Below are 18,690 nucleotides of genomic sequence, written 5' to 3' on the forward strand. Positions count from 1 at the left end.
CTGGTTAAGTGCAGTGTCTGGAAAGGCCCTGGTTCAGTCTAACTAATAAGCAGTAATAATGGAGAGACAAAGTCTCAAACTGCAGAATTTTATTTGTTTTAATCTAGGATGCTGCAGCTGTTTATTTGTATGACAATCAAGCTCAAGTCCAGCCTGTTAGGAACCTAGTAATTATGGTTGTGTGAGTTTCTTCATTTTGCAAAATCTTTATAAACTGCACTCTCAAACCAGGAAATCATCTAATTGCCTTTCCAGACAATCTGGTTAGCATAATAGTGCAACAAAGAACAGTTAATTCATTGCATGTGATCTATATACCTTCCTTAAAGAAGTGCTTCTGTTTCAGAAAGAACACCTTCCCCTAGTACTCACAATATTGTTGCTGAGAAAATACAGTTCTCAGGAGTGGACTAGGCTGCAGAGGTGATATGAGCACCTATTGGATAAGGCTCATGACATCACCATTGTCAAGCAACAACTCTTTATCACAGATATAACTCTGGAAAAGACCTCCCCCCATCCCTTTCATATAGACTAGGCCAATACCTAGGTACTGAATCTACTTGTAGGACTATCCCATAAGTTCTAAAATTCATCAGGACCATGCTTTAACTCTGTAATCTGACTATTCTCTAATTTCCTGCAAACCTTCCACACACAATTAACATTGACTGAATGTTAAAACTGAAGGTTGGTTTTCCTACAAGTGTAGCAAGGCAGTGACAAGCACATGTATCTTCAGTATTCGAGAACATCCAGATAGATAGATGGTATGATTTTGGAATGATTCCACTGGAGAAATATACATGGCAAATGTAGGTACAAAAATCTGCATTGTGTCAATAAATATACAGTATTTTGCATATGGATCTTTCCTGAAAAACCCACCTGGAATTTTAGCTCCATCATAAAGTATTCCATGTGTATTCCTCTATGGGGTTCCAAAAGCATGGGTCAAAAAAGCATATCACTACTAGTAGCGGGTAACAATTTCCGGTGGACTTTTGAATAGACAGTGCACCATACTAGAAGGAAGAACATTTTGCTTAGAACAGGGGAAGATAATGTATACAGTTTCTACAAAGCAAACAATTGCTCCTGGCTTGGAGCAAGCAGTTTTTGCATAGCAAACATTACCACCTTGAGGGAAGTGAGTTCTGTTTGATATTTGTGTTTGTGTTGATCTTTATGCTGCTTTTCTCTGGACAATATTATGGATGCCTGTCCAAAGTACTGCAGTGGAAGAAAATATAGCATTGGATTAATTAATTATCTTTCATCATGAACCTATGCGCACACATCCCTGCCCCCCAATTCTATACTTGTTGGTTTACGTGTGTTCTGGATAAATCATGTGAAATCAACAGTCATCCAAGAAGAACTAGACAGTCTGTTCATTTTCCTTCAATACATATTAATCTCCTCTCAAGTTGCTTTTCTGGCTTGGGTCTCTTTCCCCTTGTATATTGACTCACAGGACAGCAATTAATCTGCCTGCATAAAATGACTTAACTGTGTTTGGCTCGTAATCCTTTAGAAAATCAGGGCACAATCTGTGCAAAACTGTGAGTTTGCGTTTCCATGTGGGATGGCCCAGCTCTTCCACCAGGCTTCATAGGAGCTTCCTCCCACTTTATCCTGCCTTTTACAAATATGAGCCACAACACCACCTTTCCTGAGGTGAAAGGAACTGCAGTCTCTCAAGGGCAGCCAGTACTCAAAGAAATTGAATACAATTTTTAGTTGCTGTGAAGGAATAATTACAGCTGGTTCATATCTACACAGCTACAGGGCAATCTAGCTCCCTAATATAATTACCAATATACTACAACAGGGGCCACAGGCTAGTTCACAGATTTTTTTAAAAAACACACTCCATATAATAGAATTTTCAGGATATGTGACAGAGGAACTCTAAAGTGGGCTTGTTGGCAAGCTGTTTTCCCAGCTAGTGGCTGATTGGTATAACTTTGGATAGGCCTTGTAATTTGAAAATTGTGCTTTTTCCATTTTTTCCACTGGGTTCCATCAAGTACATGGTCTACTCCCTACTGTGAAAAGTGTTTGCTAACACCATTGAGGTCATTCTGTACGACCTCTATAATATCCTTCTCCTTTCTAGTCTTATTAAGTCAGAGTGTGAACTTTTTTTGGCCTTTTTTATTGATTACAAAGTCCTACTACAGCCAAGAAAGCTGGCATCGGCATTGTTTCTATTTGCTTGAATGTGAAACTATGATCATGTGTTTTACACACACACTACTTTACAGAAATTCAGAAATAACAAGTATTCAAAAGAAATCTGTGCACATTTTGTGAAGTTATAATTGGAGACAAAATGGCTTGTTTGCACTAGTCAAAATTCTCAAGAGTTGAGAAATCACATATTCCCCTATACAGTTATGATAATAAAAAGAGGCCCAACACTGGGTTCCATCACCCTATGCTGGTGTATTCTGGGAAGAGGACCTTTTTTGTGAAAGCTGCTACCAAGCTTTATGATCTTTAGGCTCCAACGTGCTGGATATTGCTTCTGTTTTATTTGTTCAGCTGTTTTAATTGCTGTTTTGAAGATTTGTTCTAAACTGCCTTTAAAATGTTTTATATAAAACTGGGGCAAAATGTTTTAATAAAATAACAATAATTAATAAAGGACCTAACATTTTCTAGATGCTTTACATAGATTAAAAACAACAATGGAGGTCGTGCCTGAAGGCTTACTATCTTACTAGACATGATACAAACAGAAAAAGGGATGGTGAGGGAAGAGGAAAATAAGCCAGTTCAGATACCAAAACTTTCAATTTACATCTCCACCAACAGACAAGATGTAGAGGCCTTATACTGAGTCACACCATTGGTTCATTTACCTTTGGTATTGTCTGTATTGATTGGAAACAGCTTCCCAGGGTTTCAGATAGGGATGTTTCCCAGCCTTACATGAAGAAGCTAGAAATTCAGTCTGGGACCTTCTGCATGCAAAGGTGCTCTACCATTAAGGTGCTCTACCGTTAAGCTGTGGTTCAATCTACCAAGTGGAATGACCACTGAGGAGATAATTTTGGTAGGGGAGGAGGCAAAGGGCAGCAAGTCCCAGCTGAGCCTATGGACTGGACTGTGATATCTCACCTCCCTCTTGCAGCCGTAAATGCCAGATCTGTGATGATTTCACTATCAAAAGGGAAGAAGGGAAGAAGAGGCATACTAAAGACATTGAAATACAGAGTCTATCCACACACTTGAATGCTTATGGAGCAGAGTTTCCATGGCAGATAGTTTCCTTCCTTCTGATTAGATTTGAGCTTTGGCACACCTCTGTTTCAAAATTAATCACCAACTTTTAGATCTTTTCTAAAACATTTCTTTATTATTTTAGGACTTGCATAGCATAGGATACACCTGCAACAGAATTGCCACTAGTTGCATACCCAGGCCCCAGTAAGAACAGGACACATATGACTGGAAGAACTAGGGCCGCTTTTATTTACAATTAACCTGCAATGAAGAACATAATAAATAGAATGAATGTGGGTCAGCCTCATAAGGAGGACTGCCCACAGCAGGGCGAAGATATAGATTCACCATCTCCAGGTCTGGTCATCCTCATCACCACAAGGTTTTATCCCCACTGAAGGGAAGCCAGCCTGCGTCAGCCCACCCAGGCTGCAAAACACTGAGTGGTGGGCCCAGCCAGCCTCTGAGTAGGGGCAGACCCCAGCCTAAGGGCTGCAAAACCCGCAAGGGCTGTTCCTCAGCTTCCTACTTGTCTTAATTGGTCCTCCAGTCAAACACCAATACGAGACAACCTACTCCAACATGCACTTACCTGCAAAGTGACCAAACAAACTAAACAGTTAAACCCTACCAGGAGAATCAGTGAGAAGTAGGCAAAAAAAGGCTACCCCCAAAGCCAATCAGGTGTGCCCCCTAGAATTCCTACTTGGGCCCAAAAAGGCCACCCGGATAACCCTCACTGAAATGGGATGTTTGAGCAGGTGCCTTGCCCCAGATCAACTGAACTTGAGCAAATGGAGCTGGGCACTGATGCAGCTGCTCCCCCACTCCAATTGGCCAGTCATCATCATGTGCCAGGGGGAACAAAATGGCAGTACCCGTTTCAGTCGATGGGGTCAGGTGCACAACTCCACCCCTCGCTCTACCGCGAAGTGCGACAGTGGGAAGCGGTCTTATTTGGAGAATCCTACACAGGTGAAATGTTTTAGGGAGTCTTGCTCAGGTAGGAATTTTAAGAGAAGTTAAAAAGATTTCAGTAGCATTAACAAGATTTATCAAGGGGCGAGCAATGTTGGAGGCAAAATGCCTCTCAGATTCTTGGTGGAAGCTCATTAAAGTTAGGAAAATTTCTCAAATTCCTCAACATTTCTGATGATGTGTCAGTGTCAACTATTGTGAAAGCCATCAGAATGATAAACTTTTGTAGGAATGGAGTGCAAAAGTGTGTGTGTGCATGAGAGAGAGAGAACATTTCACAATAAATGCCACCACGTCTTCATAAACAGGAGATATTTTTCAACTTTGAAATGCAAACTCAGTTACAAGTCTGATCTTCACAAGCCAAATTTATGCTCATGGCAGAAGTCATAATTTTTGGAACAGTGATAGTGGTATTGCAAAGCGGAGAACAAAATTAGAATGCATTAGGGCTGTGTCTATCTCTTTTTTTTTTCCCCAGTTCAAATTTTATTGAGTTTTAACAATAATAATAACCATAACAATCATCACAATCATAATGAACACAAATTGACTTCCTGCGCACCTCTTTTCGTGATACTAACTATAAATTTTACCCTTATAGTAATATTAATTAAACACAAATACAAATTTAAACCTTCCACCACCATTAATCAGCCCAACCTGCATTTCAGATTTCAGGGCTGTGTCTATCTCATCATTAGGTATTACAGCTGGACGTAAAAACTGAGAGCTTCCTTTACTGAGAAGCATGATATTTGAGGGCTCTATCTGTAAGGTTTACAGGCCATATATTTACATCTGTAAAGAGCTTGAGGATGGAAATAGACATGGAAAAACAAGGCAAGTTTTCAAAAAAATCTCTGAATTCAGAAGAAGATTCCAACCTCGAATTAGTATGTTAAGGGATGCCAAAGGACAGATAGTAACTGATTCATATAAGATCAAATAGAGATGAAAGGAGTATACTGAAAATCTGTACAGCAGGGATGTCAACATCCAAGATACTATAGAAGATATTCCCTACTTACAAGAATCTCTGGTACGGGAAGATGAAGTTTGATCAGCACTCCGGTAATTACCAAGTCCGAAGCCTACAGGAGTTGATGGAATAGCTACAGAATTATGACAAGCAACAGAAGAAGAATCAGTCAAGGCTCTAACCAAACTATGTCAGCAAATTTGGAGAACAGCACAGTGGCCAGTGAATTGGAAGAGGTCAGTCTACATACCCATACCAAAGAAAGGAAACCATAGCACAATATCCTTAATTACACATGCTAGCAAAATAATGCTCAGCATCATCCAATGCAAATTAGAGCCCTAAGTGGAAAAGGAAATGCTGGATGTCTAAGCTGGTTTCAGAAAAGCCCGAGGAACAAGAAACATCATTACCAATGCATGCTGGATTGGAAGAAGATGAGCGTGGCTTTAAAGTTCGAGGAAGAAACCTTAATAACGTGCGCTACGCTGATGACACCACTCTGATAGCTGAGAATGCGGATTATCTGCAAGCTCTAGTAATTAAAGTCAAGGAGCACAGTGAAAAAATGGGACTACGACTAAATGTAAAGAAAGACTAAACTAATGACAATGGGTGCAATAACCAGCCTCAGAATTGATAATGAAGACATTGAAGTGGTGGATAGCTTCTCCCTTTAGGATCAACAGTAAAGGATCCAGCAGTCAAGAAATACATGCAGACTAGCACTTGGTAGGGTTGCAGTGAAGGCCTTGGAAAGGATATTTAGATGCCGCAACGTGCCTATACCTATAAAGACTTGAATAGTTTGGAACATACGTGGTTTCTCCCGTGACACTCTATGGATGTGAAAGCTGGACTTTGAAGAAGCAAGATAGAAATGGTATTGATGCTTTTGAACTTTGGTGCTGGAGAAGACTTTTGAGGATACCATGGACAGCCGGGAAAACAAACAAATGGATCATAGAACAAGTCAGTCCAGCATTTCCACTCGAAGCACAAATGTCCAGGCTCAAACTATCATACTTTGGACACGTTATGCGAAGATCCAGATCCCTTGAGAAGTCCATATTGCTGGGAAAGGCTAAAGGAAAGAGAAGAAGAGGACGACCAGTAGCAAGGTGGATGGACTTGATTACAACAACAATGAATGCACCACTGAAAGACCTTAAAGGCCAAGTTGAAGACATATCATCCTGGAGAGAATCTACCTATGTGGTCGCTAGGAGTTGACACCGACTTGACAGCACTTAATCAATCAATCAATCAATCTTTACATCTACACAGGGAGCAGAATGAAATAGTAGAATCCTTAGGGAGTACAATGGATGTCATAACTTCAGCCTACATGTGTGGGGATCACATTTTTTCATCCTCCTGGGGAGAAGGCAATCACAAAAGCAAATCATCATAAGTTGTAGTTTTTGCAAAGTTGTGTTTTAGGTAATGCTGTATTTTACAAAAACCTTTCTGAAGAGCATACTTGCAAGGATCTAAGAATAATTTATTCGGAGATGTGCGTAAAATGCAGTGAATGTATCAACATACTCAGGCCATTTAACTGTGTTTTTAGTTTCAGCATTGCTGAATTTTCAAGCTTCCCCCCATATTTTTTCTTGCTCCTGCCCCCCCGCCATATTTATAACTCCTGCCAAAAACTGGCTTATTCTTCCATATAAATTGAAGTATATTCACATATGTATGTTCTTTGTGCTTTTCATTTTAGTGTGAAATTGTGCTCCATGTTCTTTGTGCTTTTCATTTTAGTGTGAAATTGACGTTCGGGACATTGGCATTTTCGTTAGAAGAGTCTAATGACAATAAAATCCAGTTCCACCAGTCCTTAAAAGCACAAGCATTGCTGAGACCAAAATGATTTGGCTTTGCTAAATACTACCTGGTGCCTAGAGAACTACTCTGTTCCTATGATACCTGACTCCCTCCATGCCTGTTGTGAATGAGGGTGTCTTTTTCATATACCTTGAGTAAAAAAAAAATTGTAGGGAGGCTTACTGTTCAGGTATTGCTCTACGTCTGGTGAAAAACCCAGGTATTCACATCCCTCTATTCTTATCTGTTATTAAAATGTTGCTTTTCTGTTTTGTACGCGTTCTGAAAACTAATTATTATGAAGTGCATTGTATAAATTAATAAATGGATGTAAATATATAATTTACAAATTGAATTTGCAGAATGGTGAGGAGTTCTTTACAACCATTTAATATATCTGCAATTTTGAGTTTGTTTAATTTGAAGAATCACACAAGCTTTGTGATTAGTGGGTTTGAGTGGGATTCAAAGCTAATTGCAAGTCTTTTGTTTTTCATTAATTGAATAATCATATAAGTGAATTCAATTCACTTTCAGTGGTGTATAATCTTTTGATGTGTTACTAGATCAGGCCTGCACAACATAAGGCCCGGGGGCCGGATTTGGCCCGCAGGGACTATTTTACTGGCCCCCAGGTATCCTGCAGCAACACAGGAGCTGGATACTGCCTAATAGCACCATCCTGTGCATGCTTTCTCAGTAATATGCTCCATGGTGTACCCAGTGAGGCTTCCTCCCATGTAAGCATGCCTAGCATTGCAGCCTGAAAGCAACAACAATTTAGGGAGAGGAGAGGACTTGGCATTTGTTTGGGGCTGGCATGCACTCTAGGGGCCCCACTGATTGAGCAGGGACAAGACCTATTCTCTGGCTAATAATAATAATAATAATAATAATAATAATAATTCGATTTCTATACCGCCCTTCCAAAAATGGCTCAGGGCGGTTTACAAAGAGAAATAACAAATAAGATGGTTCCCTGTCCCCAAAGGGCTCACATTCTAAAAAGAAACATAAGACACACACCAGCAACAGTCACTGGAGGTACTGTGCTGGGGGTGGATAGGGCCAGTTACTCTCCCCCTGCTAAATAAAGAGAATCACCACGGTAAAAGGTGCCTCTTTGCCCAGTTAGCAGGGGCTAAGTTAGTTAGCACTAGCACTAGTTAGCACTATCCTTGGATAAAACTATGGGTCCATTGACAGGGGAAATAGAGCCACAAGTAGCTAATAATATTTAATTATAATGTGCAAAAAATGTGACCGCGGCCCCTGCACACCAAGTTGTGGATCGTTCCGGCCCACCAGGGCATTTGAGTTGTGCAGCCCTGTACTAGATGCATGCCTTTTGAGCATGTTTATGTGCTTGGTGCTTGGGCTCTGACCTTGATATAGAATAATAATATAGATTCTGCCTTTGACTAGTCTCAAAACTTGTGTGGGGCATGCATTTTGTGACTAAACCATCCATATCCGTGTGTGGCATATGTTCTTCTGTTGGGATTTACTGTAGAGCACTACTCTGCAGCACAGTGAAAGCTGTGTGAACACTGTTATTAAATCAAAAACATCTTTGCTGTGAATAGATTTAACATGTGTTGACTGCAGTGATTTGTTGGCTGAAAAGTGGTGTGCTGTAGCATTCACAGGGCTTTTCATTTTTAATAGGGCTTCTGCTGGTAACTGCCTGCCTTGTCCACCAAGCAGTTGCTGCTTAGTGCACAAGCTAATCCAAGTTTAAATGTTTAGATGGGGTTATTTTGTGTTTGTTCCAAAAAGACAGACATTCTGATCCAGCAACAGCCATCTGCCTGCAGTCGCAGACCACTGCAGTGTGGTTTCCTCTTCGGTATTTCGCCCTGTGCATGCAAGAATTGTGCTGTATTGGGGGTGATTCTGCTTCTAGCACCTGAGGCTGTACATGTGGTGCTCCTGGCAAGATCAGGGCTACGTGTTCTCCTTTAAACAAGTGGTCAGTGCTGCCATTCCCAATCCCCTATTTGGAGAGATCCAACAGTTAACCATTGGTTTAATCAAAAGATTGCAGCAGGAAATTTCCAATCTGCTGCTATGGACAAAGATCTCTGGATGAGACTGTATTTTTAAAGCTAGTGTCAATAATCTTATATAATATCCCTTACTTCTGCACATCTTTCTGTTGACCTTTCTCTTCTACTTAGCTTTGCTGGCATGGGTGGGAAAGAGGGGAAGTAACAGACTGGCCTGGTTCAGCTATAATGGGAAATGATCATTTTGTTCTACAAGAACAAGGTTCTGTGAGACATGACCTCATGTACTCTCCTTCCTTATCCTCCTGCACGTGAGAGGAAGAAAATAAAATATTTAATGCAGAAAAGGAAATAGTGCAGAACTGTGGTTTTCTTTGAGTGTGAAGTAAACCTTAATTCTGCATTATATACAAATTTGTGAAAGCTTGGTTTAGTTCAAGCCACAGGTAGGGAAAGCAAACCAGAATCGGAAACCCTGATTTGATCCTGGTTTCTTTCCTCTTAGGGCAGCTTCATCTATAATGGTGATAAGTCTGGTTCCGCCAACTGCTGGTTCCTGGCAAGTGAGCTGCTAGTTCTTCGCCTTCTGTGACATCCAAACCCAGGGGCGTATCTAGGGTAGGGCAGGCAAGGCACGTGTCCCGGGTGCCACTCAAAGGGGGCGCTATTTTTTTAAAAAAATTTTTTTTAATGGCTGCCAAAAACAAAATGGCCACCGAGCATGCTCAAATTGCCTCTGTGAGGCCCTAGGCCATGCCAGGCCTCGCAGAGGCCATTTGAGCATGCGTGGCAGTCATTTTGTTTTCAGCGGCCATTTTTTAAAATTTTCTTTTAAAAATGGCCACTGCACAGGGGCATAACTATAATAGGGCAAGGGGAGACAGTTGTCTGGGGGCCCACTGCCTTGGGGGGGGCCCCCAGAGGCAAGTCACATGACTTACTCCCCCAGCCACGCACCTGCCTGGGCTTCCTTCAGTTGTATTCATCCTCTGAAACTGATGTGAGTGTTAAGACCTGGAGCTACCAGAACAGCATGTCTTTCTCTAGTACCATTAAATGACTTGTATCATCCACAGTTTACAAAACCTTAAAAAAAATAATTTAGGATGATATTTTATTGTGAAACATAGGTGTTTATATATATAAATTTTACTATGCTTTTTGTTACTACTGTTCAGCCTCATTTGAGATTTCTTTACTTCATGAGCTGAGCTTCAGTGAGCGGGGACCCATTTAAAAATCTTGTCTCTGGGCCCACTCCAACCTTGCAACGCCGCTGCCACTGCACATGCTCAAATGCTCCCTGTGAGGTCCTGGAGGCCAGCGGGGGGAGTTGGAACCTTTGCAGACCCCCCCCATGGCCTTTAGGAAGCCCCCCGAAGGGGCTACAGGTAGGTTTTTTTATTTTTTTTAAAAAATTAATATAATGTAAGTCACTGTACACATATTCAGTTTGGCACTATGTACAGAGAATCAGGGCTTGTGAATACTGAGCTGAAGCTTATGAGCTAGGATTGTATTCATTTGCTCTTACTTTGCTTCTTGTGATAAGTGAGTTAAATGTGATGTCTTAATCATATGGCTATTAATGGTGAGTTTGTCTTTGAATCAGTGTGAAATCGTTAGTATTAAGTCCCACTGGGAGTTTCTTGCTTTCTTTCTCTCATTTTAACTGTCTTTATGAAATACCAGAATATATTCCAAGCAGTGGCACCGTTTATTCCGCATATCTTTTAATTATTTTCAGAGTATCTGGGAAAAGTCAAATTCTCCATTTATTTTTAAAACTTATGTAATAGTGATGCTACTGTGCACAGTAGAGAATTAGACAGGCACTTCTGTTTAGTTTTCCAAGTATACCTCCACATAGTATTTGGGTATTTCATGAGCTCCAGCATACTGAAATTTGTCGTTTTCCAGAATTTTTTTGGTCTGGCTACGTCCACTGCTAAATAGTTTTTGTAATATTAAAAGATTAATGAGCTTGACTTGTATTTTTCAGCTGATATTATGGTAAAATTATCTGAAAGATGGATGTCAGATGTTTGGACAGGGGGCGCAATTTAAGTGCTTGCCCTAGGCGCTATTTTCCCTAGATACGCCTCTTGCCAGGCTGCTGAGCAGCATTCCCTCCACTCCCTAACATCTGCCACCCAACTTCAAATCTTGGTTATAAATACTGCTCGGCATCCCATCATTGTTGGGTTCGTATGACACGAAAGGTGAGGAATTAGTATTTGTCACTGGGAGCACACACTCATTGGGAACTGGAGATTGGTGGGACTGGATTTGCTGTCATTACATGTGAAGCTACCCTAACTGTGATTTGAACTAAAACCAGAGTTCCCCCAGCAACACAGAACTGTGGTTGGCTCCAAAGCAAAATTAAGAGCTATCCTTTTCTTCCTCTTGGATGTGGAAAAAGAAGAGAGGGTAATGTGAGCTTGCCAGGGAAACCATGGTTTCCCATTACATCTGAAATCAGGGCAGTAAGTTTGAGAACTCCAAACTTTCATTTGTGAAAGAACCTATTGGATCTCTCTCCATTCTAGGAACTGCATGGGGAAATATCACATGCATTAATACCTCTGTGAAATCAAAAGCAATTCTACTATTCATATTTATTTCAAACCTATATGAATGCCTTATACCAAGGGGCAAAGGCTACCATACTAACATGCCTGGAAGGAAAATGTCCAAAATGATTTGGGCATATAGAGGCGAGCAGAAATGAGCACTTAACTCACCTACTCAGTTGCAGCACATTTTTGTGGCCACATTTCCATGTACACTTACACTAGCGGGCCTTCTGCTTGTTGTTGCATAATTATTGTAATACCAATAATCCTCTCTAATAAAACGCTTGGTGTCCGTCCGTGGACGGACACCAAGCGTGCGTTCGTGCCTGGCCTGTTCTGGGCATGCCCAGAACAGGGCAAGGGAGGCACGAACGGCAGGACCCGGCGGCCATGTTGGGGCCGGGAGAAGGAGAAGTGGCCGCCGCCTACGCCAGGAGGAGAGTGCGGGAGAGGCGGCGGCGCAGCCGTGGCCACGGCCAGAGGTGGCGGTGGCCGCGACGGGGCAACTGGCGGCGGGAGTGCGGGTGAGGCGGCGGCGGGGCCAGAAGCGGCCGCCGCAAATAAAGGAGAGAGGCGCCGGGGGAAGAGGCGGCGGGGAAGCTGGCCGAGGTGGCGGCGGAGCCGCCGCCGAGGCCTGGCGTCGCCAGTAAAGCCGGGCGGGGGGGGGAACCTTGGGGCCCGATCCCACCATTCCCGTCCCCCCGCCAAACTACTAAGGGCCAAATTGGCCCTGAAAAATGCCACCGCCGAACCGCCCTCCCAGCTGCCCGATCCCACCATTTGTACAGGAAAGAGGAGCTCGCTAGCAGAGCTCCTCTTTCTGCAAAGGCTCTTCTCAAACTGGCGCTTTGAGCGGAAAGGGCGTCCTTTCCGCTCAAAGCGCCAGTTTGAGAAGAGCCTTTGCAGAAAGAGGAGCTCTGCTGGCGAGCTCCTCTTTCCTGTACAAATGGTGGGATCGGGCAGCTGGGAGGGTGGTTCGGCGGCGGGGGCCGAAAACATTACTAGCGCCCATTTTTCAACGGGCTAAAATTCACTTGTAATAACATAATTGTAATTATTCCAATAATAATTGAAACTTCACAGGACAAACAGAACACACAGTATATCAGGAGGAAGAACTTTAACATTTTATGTCTATGTTTTGCTTTACCATATCTTCTTGCTAAATCATTGACTTTTGATAGGTAGCTTTAGTGGTATCACTGGGAAAAATGAGGAATAAAGCTACTTAACTTTGCACCTTGACTCTGTTTCTTGGGATAGATCAGGTCATATGATCTCTGCCAGTGTATCTGTGTGTTTCTTTTTCTTTATAGTGTTGTTAAAAATAGGTTTGGCTCTTGGAGAACCAGCAGCCGTGCTGACCTTTGTGATCTATCAGATTTGCCAAGTAGGTCCAAATGAGCAAGAGGGAAGAATATAGCTTGCGTTGTCAAGTGGCTGGAGATTGCCTTGAGTTAAGACTGTACAAAATTGACATGTGGTTTACATGTGAGAGGTGAATAACATGGCATTACAATCAAATGAAAGGCTGTGTGGAAGTAAAGGGCTTTTATTAAGTGTAATAGCAAAATTGGAATGGCTATGGTGGGTAGGGTATGTGTAGAATGAAGGGTCATATGTTGTGGGGATCCCTGATGTGCCCCACAGATTAGTGCACCTCCTTCATGGAGACTAATCCACTTAATAAGAGGAACTGTGAGCAGATTTCAGCCACCTCCGCAACATTGTCCAGAGTGCAGTGCTTTATTTCTTCCCACAGGAATTAGTGACAGTCTTTCACTTATAGGGGAATGAAGAAATGGTGCACTTTGGGACAGTATTGGGACCCCTGGTGAGTCCAGTATCTGAGGTCAAATTCCCCTATTCCCATGGAAAACCTCCTACATTTCAAATTACAGTCTGTTTAAAGTGAATCTGCATATTCCCAGGGCTGGGTTCCATTTCGTGGTCACTCTAGAGCATGACACAATGGTGGGAATTGTCCGTTCTATTGATGTATTTATTTTAAATATTCCTGTCTATTAACCAAGACACATGAAGTGGCTGACCAATTCAAAATATAAAATCACAATAAATAAATAAAATAAACTCATAAAGCAGCACTAACATCAGTCAACAAAATGATTTAGAACTAGCAGCAGCTTCAGAACGTATTAAGAGTGGAAAAAGAATAGGATGCTAAGAGTTGGAGGAGATCTGAGAGGTATTTTAATCCAATGCCCTCCTCAGTGCAGGAAGCTGTTATGGCATCCCTGACAGGTGGCCAACCAGTCTCTGTTTTAAAACCTCTAAAGAAAGAGAGCCACCACTGTACAAAGTGGATTTTTCTATTGTCAAACAGCTCTTGTAGTTAGGAAATTAATCCTAATGTCTAACCTAAGTCCATTTCTTTGTACTTTTAGTCCATGGGTTCCACTGTTACCCTCAGAAGCAACAGTTAACAAATCCACTCCATCTTCTGTGCGACAACCCTTCAGATATTTGAAAATGGCTACCATATCTCCCCTTAGTCTTCTCCTTTCTAGACTAAACACACACAGGTCACTCAGCTATTCCCCATAAGACTTGAAGACCTCTCAATGTCTTTGTTGCCCTTCTCTGAGCTCGTTCTAGTTTATCAATATTGTTTTAAAATTGTGATGCTGAGAAATGGACACTGTATTTCAAGTGAGGTCTGACTATTGCAGAGTAGAGTAGAACTATTATTTCTTGTGATCTGGACACAAGATGCCACTGTCAATGCAGCACAATATTGCATTAGCTTTTTAAGCTGCTGCATCACACTGCTGGCTTATGTTCAACTTGTCATCCACTAAGATGCTAGATCCTTTTAACCTGTGCTGCTGCCAAGCCAGGTCTCCCCGATCCTATACTTGTGCATTTGGTTGTTCTTACCCAAACTTTGGTAAGAGTCTCTTTTGAACATCTGTCACCCTAAATGTTGTTTACATTTCATTTTTGTTGGTTTTGGCTCAGTGTTTGAACCTGTCCAGATGGGTCTGAGTCTTCATTCTGGATGTCAAGGTGTTAGCTATCCTCTGCCAGATACATGTTGTCTGCAGATCTTATTAAACATCCTCTCTATTCTCTCCTCCAAGATATTTCTATCCTGGGCTCTATGCTGTTCAACATTTACAGAATCTTGTAGCACTTCACTTGATGCTCCCCTCCAGGATAACATGGAGCCATCAATGAGTACCTGTTGCGTATAATTGTTCAACCAGCTGTGAATACACCTAACATTAGTAGTATTAGAGGAGAACAGCGGTGCTTTCAATTTCTTTCTAAAACAGAAAACTCTTTCTAAACCATAGCAGCAAGCGAGTGCAGCAAATAGAAAGGAGAGTTCATTTCAGAGATAAGGAGCAGCAACTGACAAGATCTTATTCCTTGTTACTGCCTACCTCTCTTTAGAAGGTAGGGGTGCTCTGAGCAGAACCTCCAAATAAACTCTTAAAGGTGAAGCAGGTTTATGTGGGAGCAGGCAGTCCTTCAGGTATTATTATTTTTAAAAGCATATACCTGTTTATAGCTTTAGGTCAGGTTGGGCAAACTTGGCCCTCCAGCTGTTGTTGAACTACAATTCCCATCACCCCCGGACATAATTTAGTGTGGGGATGATGGGAGTTGTAGTTCAACAACAGCTGGAGGGCCATGTTTGCCCACCTCTGCTTTAGGTAAAACCTTGCAACTTGTAGTTCTTATATAAGTAGAATTATGTAGATAATCAGCTTCCTGTTTTGCTTATTAGATGTTTTGCAAATCATGTCTTAATCTTTGTTTCTTTTCTCTTTTTCCCAGGTTCTAACTATGCGAGTCCCCGTCCAGCTCATGCCAACATGAATGCCAATGCAGCTGCAGGGCTTGCCCCTGAGCATATCCCTACTCCAGGTGCAGCCCTCTCCTGGCAGGCTGCTATCGATGCTGCCAGGCAGGCCAAGCTGATGGGTGCTGCCGGCAATGCAACAATATCCACTGCTAGCTCCACGCAGAGGAAACGGCAGCAGTACGGGAAACAGAAAAAACAGGGTACCACCACAGCTACACGGCCTCCCCGGGCACTGCTGTGTTTAACACTGAAAAATCCCATCCGGAGAGCATGCATCAGTATTGTTGAATGGAAATATCCTTTTCGATGTGGTGACACGAGAACCAGCAAGTTGTCAGTGTGCATCAGAATCGATTTACAAATGTGAATAAACAGGTGCATTAGGCTGATGGGAAGAACTAGGAGGAATAATTTTAAACTGTATGAGTGGCATATGATCTGTCTCCAGCTAGATTCTCAAACAATAAGGCGGGCCTACTAATGGCAGCATGAACAATTGCTAGAGGGGACAGGATTGCTTCATTGATACTCCATGCTTAAATGTGTGATTTTTCACTAGGCTAGAAGGCAGAATGTCCCACTCTCCTTGACCTAATCTAGATAGGTGGGTCTCTGCCTTCCAATAACTTGTTGACTGATGGTGCTGGAAGCCAACAGAGCTATTGCCTATAGTCTTCCATTAGTTTAATATTTCAAAATCTCATCTGAAAAACTTGCAGGGGGTAGTCGCATTCGTTGCTGCAGAAACAACAAAGCGTCTTGTGGCACCTTATAGATGAACATATTTATTTTTGTGTAAGCTTCCATAAGCTAGAACCCTCTTCATAATAATGTGTTTGTGAAATTGTAACTTGCAATGAAACAACAATACTACCAATTGTGTGTTAGACACGGTGGTGTGAGCAGTGCTGGACTACCCACATTGCACTCCACATAATGTGATCCAGTGTTTCCTAAAGTTCCGAGAGCGAGCCTGGGCACACCCATTTTCCTGAACTAAAATGGAAGGGCCTTTTTCAAGTGTGAAAGAGTGCAAAAATTGCCCACTCTTAGAGAAGCTGCTCATTGGGTTTCGGTGTGGCACTGTTGTAAGAGCACCTCTTGACTGAAAGGTAGTAAGCTCAGATCAGTGACTGGTGTTCACAAGCAGTGGGTAACCTCCCTTGAGAATGGGCAATTCTGCTTTATCTGTGCATTAGGAGTGATTGAGTGATGCAGTCACACCCAAAACAGAGATGCAAGAGAATTACCTATGTCCTGCAGAGGCTGATTGGAAAGAAGCAAGGCCAGAACATTAAATAATGCAGAGGTATAGCAGGCAGGATGGCCTTGAGGACAGATGCTTTTGGCTCACAGGAGCCTTTTGCTATTTAATTACCTATTTGTTTTCATGGCACACAAGCAGTACGTTTTTGGCACACTATGGTTTTTGGCTTGGCACGCAGATTTGGACCGACCAATTTAAATGAATTCATATGCAAAAGTTCTGTGACCAGCCTCCTCCTGACACTAGAGGAAATTATTACTCTCCCATATGCAGTAGAGAGTGTATAACCTGACACCCTACAGCTTGAGAGAAACTGTGGGCCAAGCTAGACATGGCAACAACAGACCCATGTGTTTGTAGCAGAGTCAGGGTTAATCACATAAATTGGTGTTTGTGCTCTGATTTAAGGGGCAAAAGATACAGGAATGTAGGATCCTTCCCCTCCCTTTCATTCAGCACCTCCCCCCAGGAATTTTTCTCCTAAGTAGGGTTCTGATATTGGAGATGAGTCTAGTGAGAGAAAATCACTTGAGGAGAGAGTCTACCAGGAGGAAGATCATGGGAGAGGGGAGGGTCTTATCAACCCCCCACCTCCTGCTTTTTGCACAGATCTGCTGCCATCCTGTCTAGCTTGGCCCAGAACTTACATCTCTAGCAATAGCAATAGCAATAGCACTTACATTTATATACCGCTCTACAGCCAGAGCTCTCTAAGCGGTTTACAATGATTTTAGCATATTGCCCCCAGCATTCTGGGTACTCATTTTACCAACCTCGGAAGGATGGAAGGCTGAGTCAACCTTGAGCCCCTGGTCAGGATTGAACTTGTAACCTTCTGGTTACAGGGCGGCAGTTTTACCACTGCGCCACCAGGGGCTCTTTATAACATCTCTAGTATGTTATGTTTCCCACGGAAGCTTGGAGGGGCTTCCGATATAGATATAGATATAGATATAGAGTGCTATAATCCGATTGTTTTCAAGATAGGGAAACAGTTAAAAATAGGCTTGTCAATAAAGGGTTCACAGATGTCCTCAAGCACCTACTTTAAAAAAAAAGTTTATTATCCTCTCTGCCACAGTCACTCAGAATGTTGGCAGGTCATGATGGATGGCTGACTCTGAGGGCCAAGCTCATGTTGGTTTACTTGCTTGGCATCTCAGCAACCATGCATGCTTAGGCAGAGAGCACAAGTGGAGGCCTGATAAATGTATGAGATCTGTGCTGGCTGAACGGACTGATGTGTTGTAAAACAGGAGGCAACACTGAAGAAATTTGGAAATGACTGAACGATGCAGTTATCTTAGTCTCTGAAGGATGCTAGGGCTTTTAGAAATGCACAGTAATGAAACCATTTACATCCCAAACCCCACAGTTATTTACCTCAAATACCAAGATCCTGAGCCAGATCATTCATTATGGTCACCATTCATTATGGCTTGCTACTGAAAAGTGGCACCTCTTTGGTGAGTTCACTGTCACCTTGCTGTAAATTATGTAATGATGTCTTGTGTGGAAGGCACCATGTTAGCAAAGAATGTCTGTATTCAGTAGCAGTGCACTTCTTAGATCCAGGAGGGGAAAATAACTGAGTATGCCTATCTATCATCATGCCCTGGTTGGGAACCTCCCAGGTACCCAGATAGTCACTGTTGGAGCAAGAGTGCTGGACAGTATGGACATTTGCTGAAACCCAGCAATGTAATTGTTATGTTCTTAAAATGGCTGTTTGCGTAATCCAAAACCTACAACATTTTTGCCAAGAGTCACTTGATAACATCCCATTTTATATGCAAGTGACTATGTAGGACTTTATAGCATACCCACTTTTTTTTTTTTTTTAGCAAATATGGTTGCCTGTTTCTCTTGCATATCCAAGAACATAAGTAGAATGCTGCCGAATCAGACCAAAAGTCCATCTAGTCTAGCATCCTGCTTCTCATAGTGGCTGTTTTAAAATAGGAGTGGGTTATAGATAT

General features: G+C 42.3%; 1 protein-coding gene across 27 annotated transcripts in view; it reads left to right on the plus strand.

Annotated features, from left to right (window-relative positions):
* CACNA1C (calcium voltage-gated channel subunit alpha1 C) overlaps positions 1 to 18,690 on the plus strand; it is an 852,604-nt gene that overhangs the window by 132,630 nt on the left and 701,284 nt on the right. For 26 of the 27 annotated variants that reach the window (XM_053254970.1, XM_053254974.1, XM_053254969.1 and 23 more), the window contains one exon: positions 15,417 to 15,738. In XM_053254970.1, the coding sequence (XP_053110945.1) occupies positions 15,417 to 15,738 (322 nt within the window). Of the gene's footprint in view, positions 1 to 11,983; positions 12,137 to 15,416; positions 15,739 to 18,690 lie in introns of those variants that run through there. The other variant, XM_053254998.1, reaches the window with a different exon arrangement.

Source organism: Hemicordylus capensis, chromosome 5 (genome assembly GCF_027244095.1).
Source record: "Hemicordylus capensis ecotype Gifberg chromosome 5, rHemCap1.1.pri, whole genome shotgun sequence".
In the NCBI taxonomy this organism is placed as follows: Eukaryota; Metazoa; Chordata; class Lepidosauria; order Squamata; family Cordylidae; genus Hemicordylus; species Hemicordylus capensis.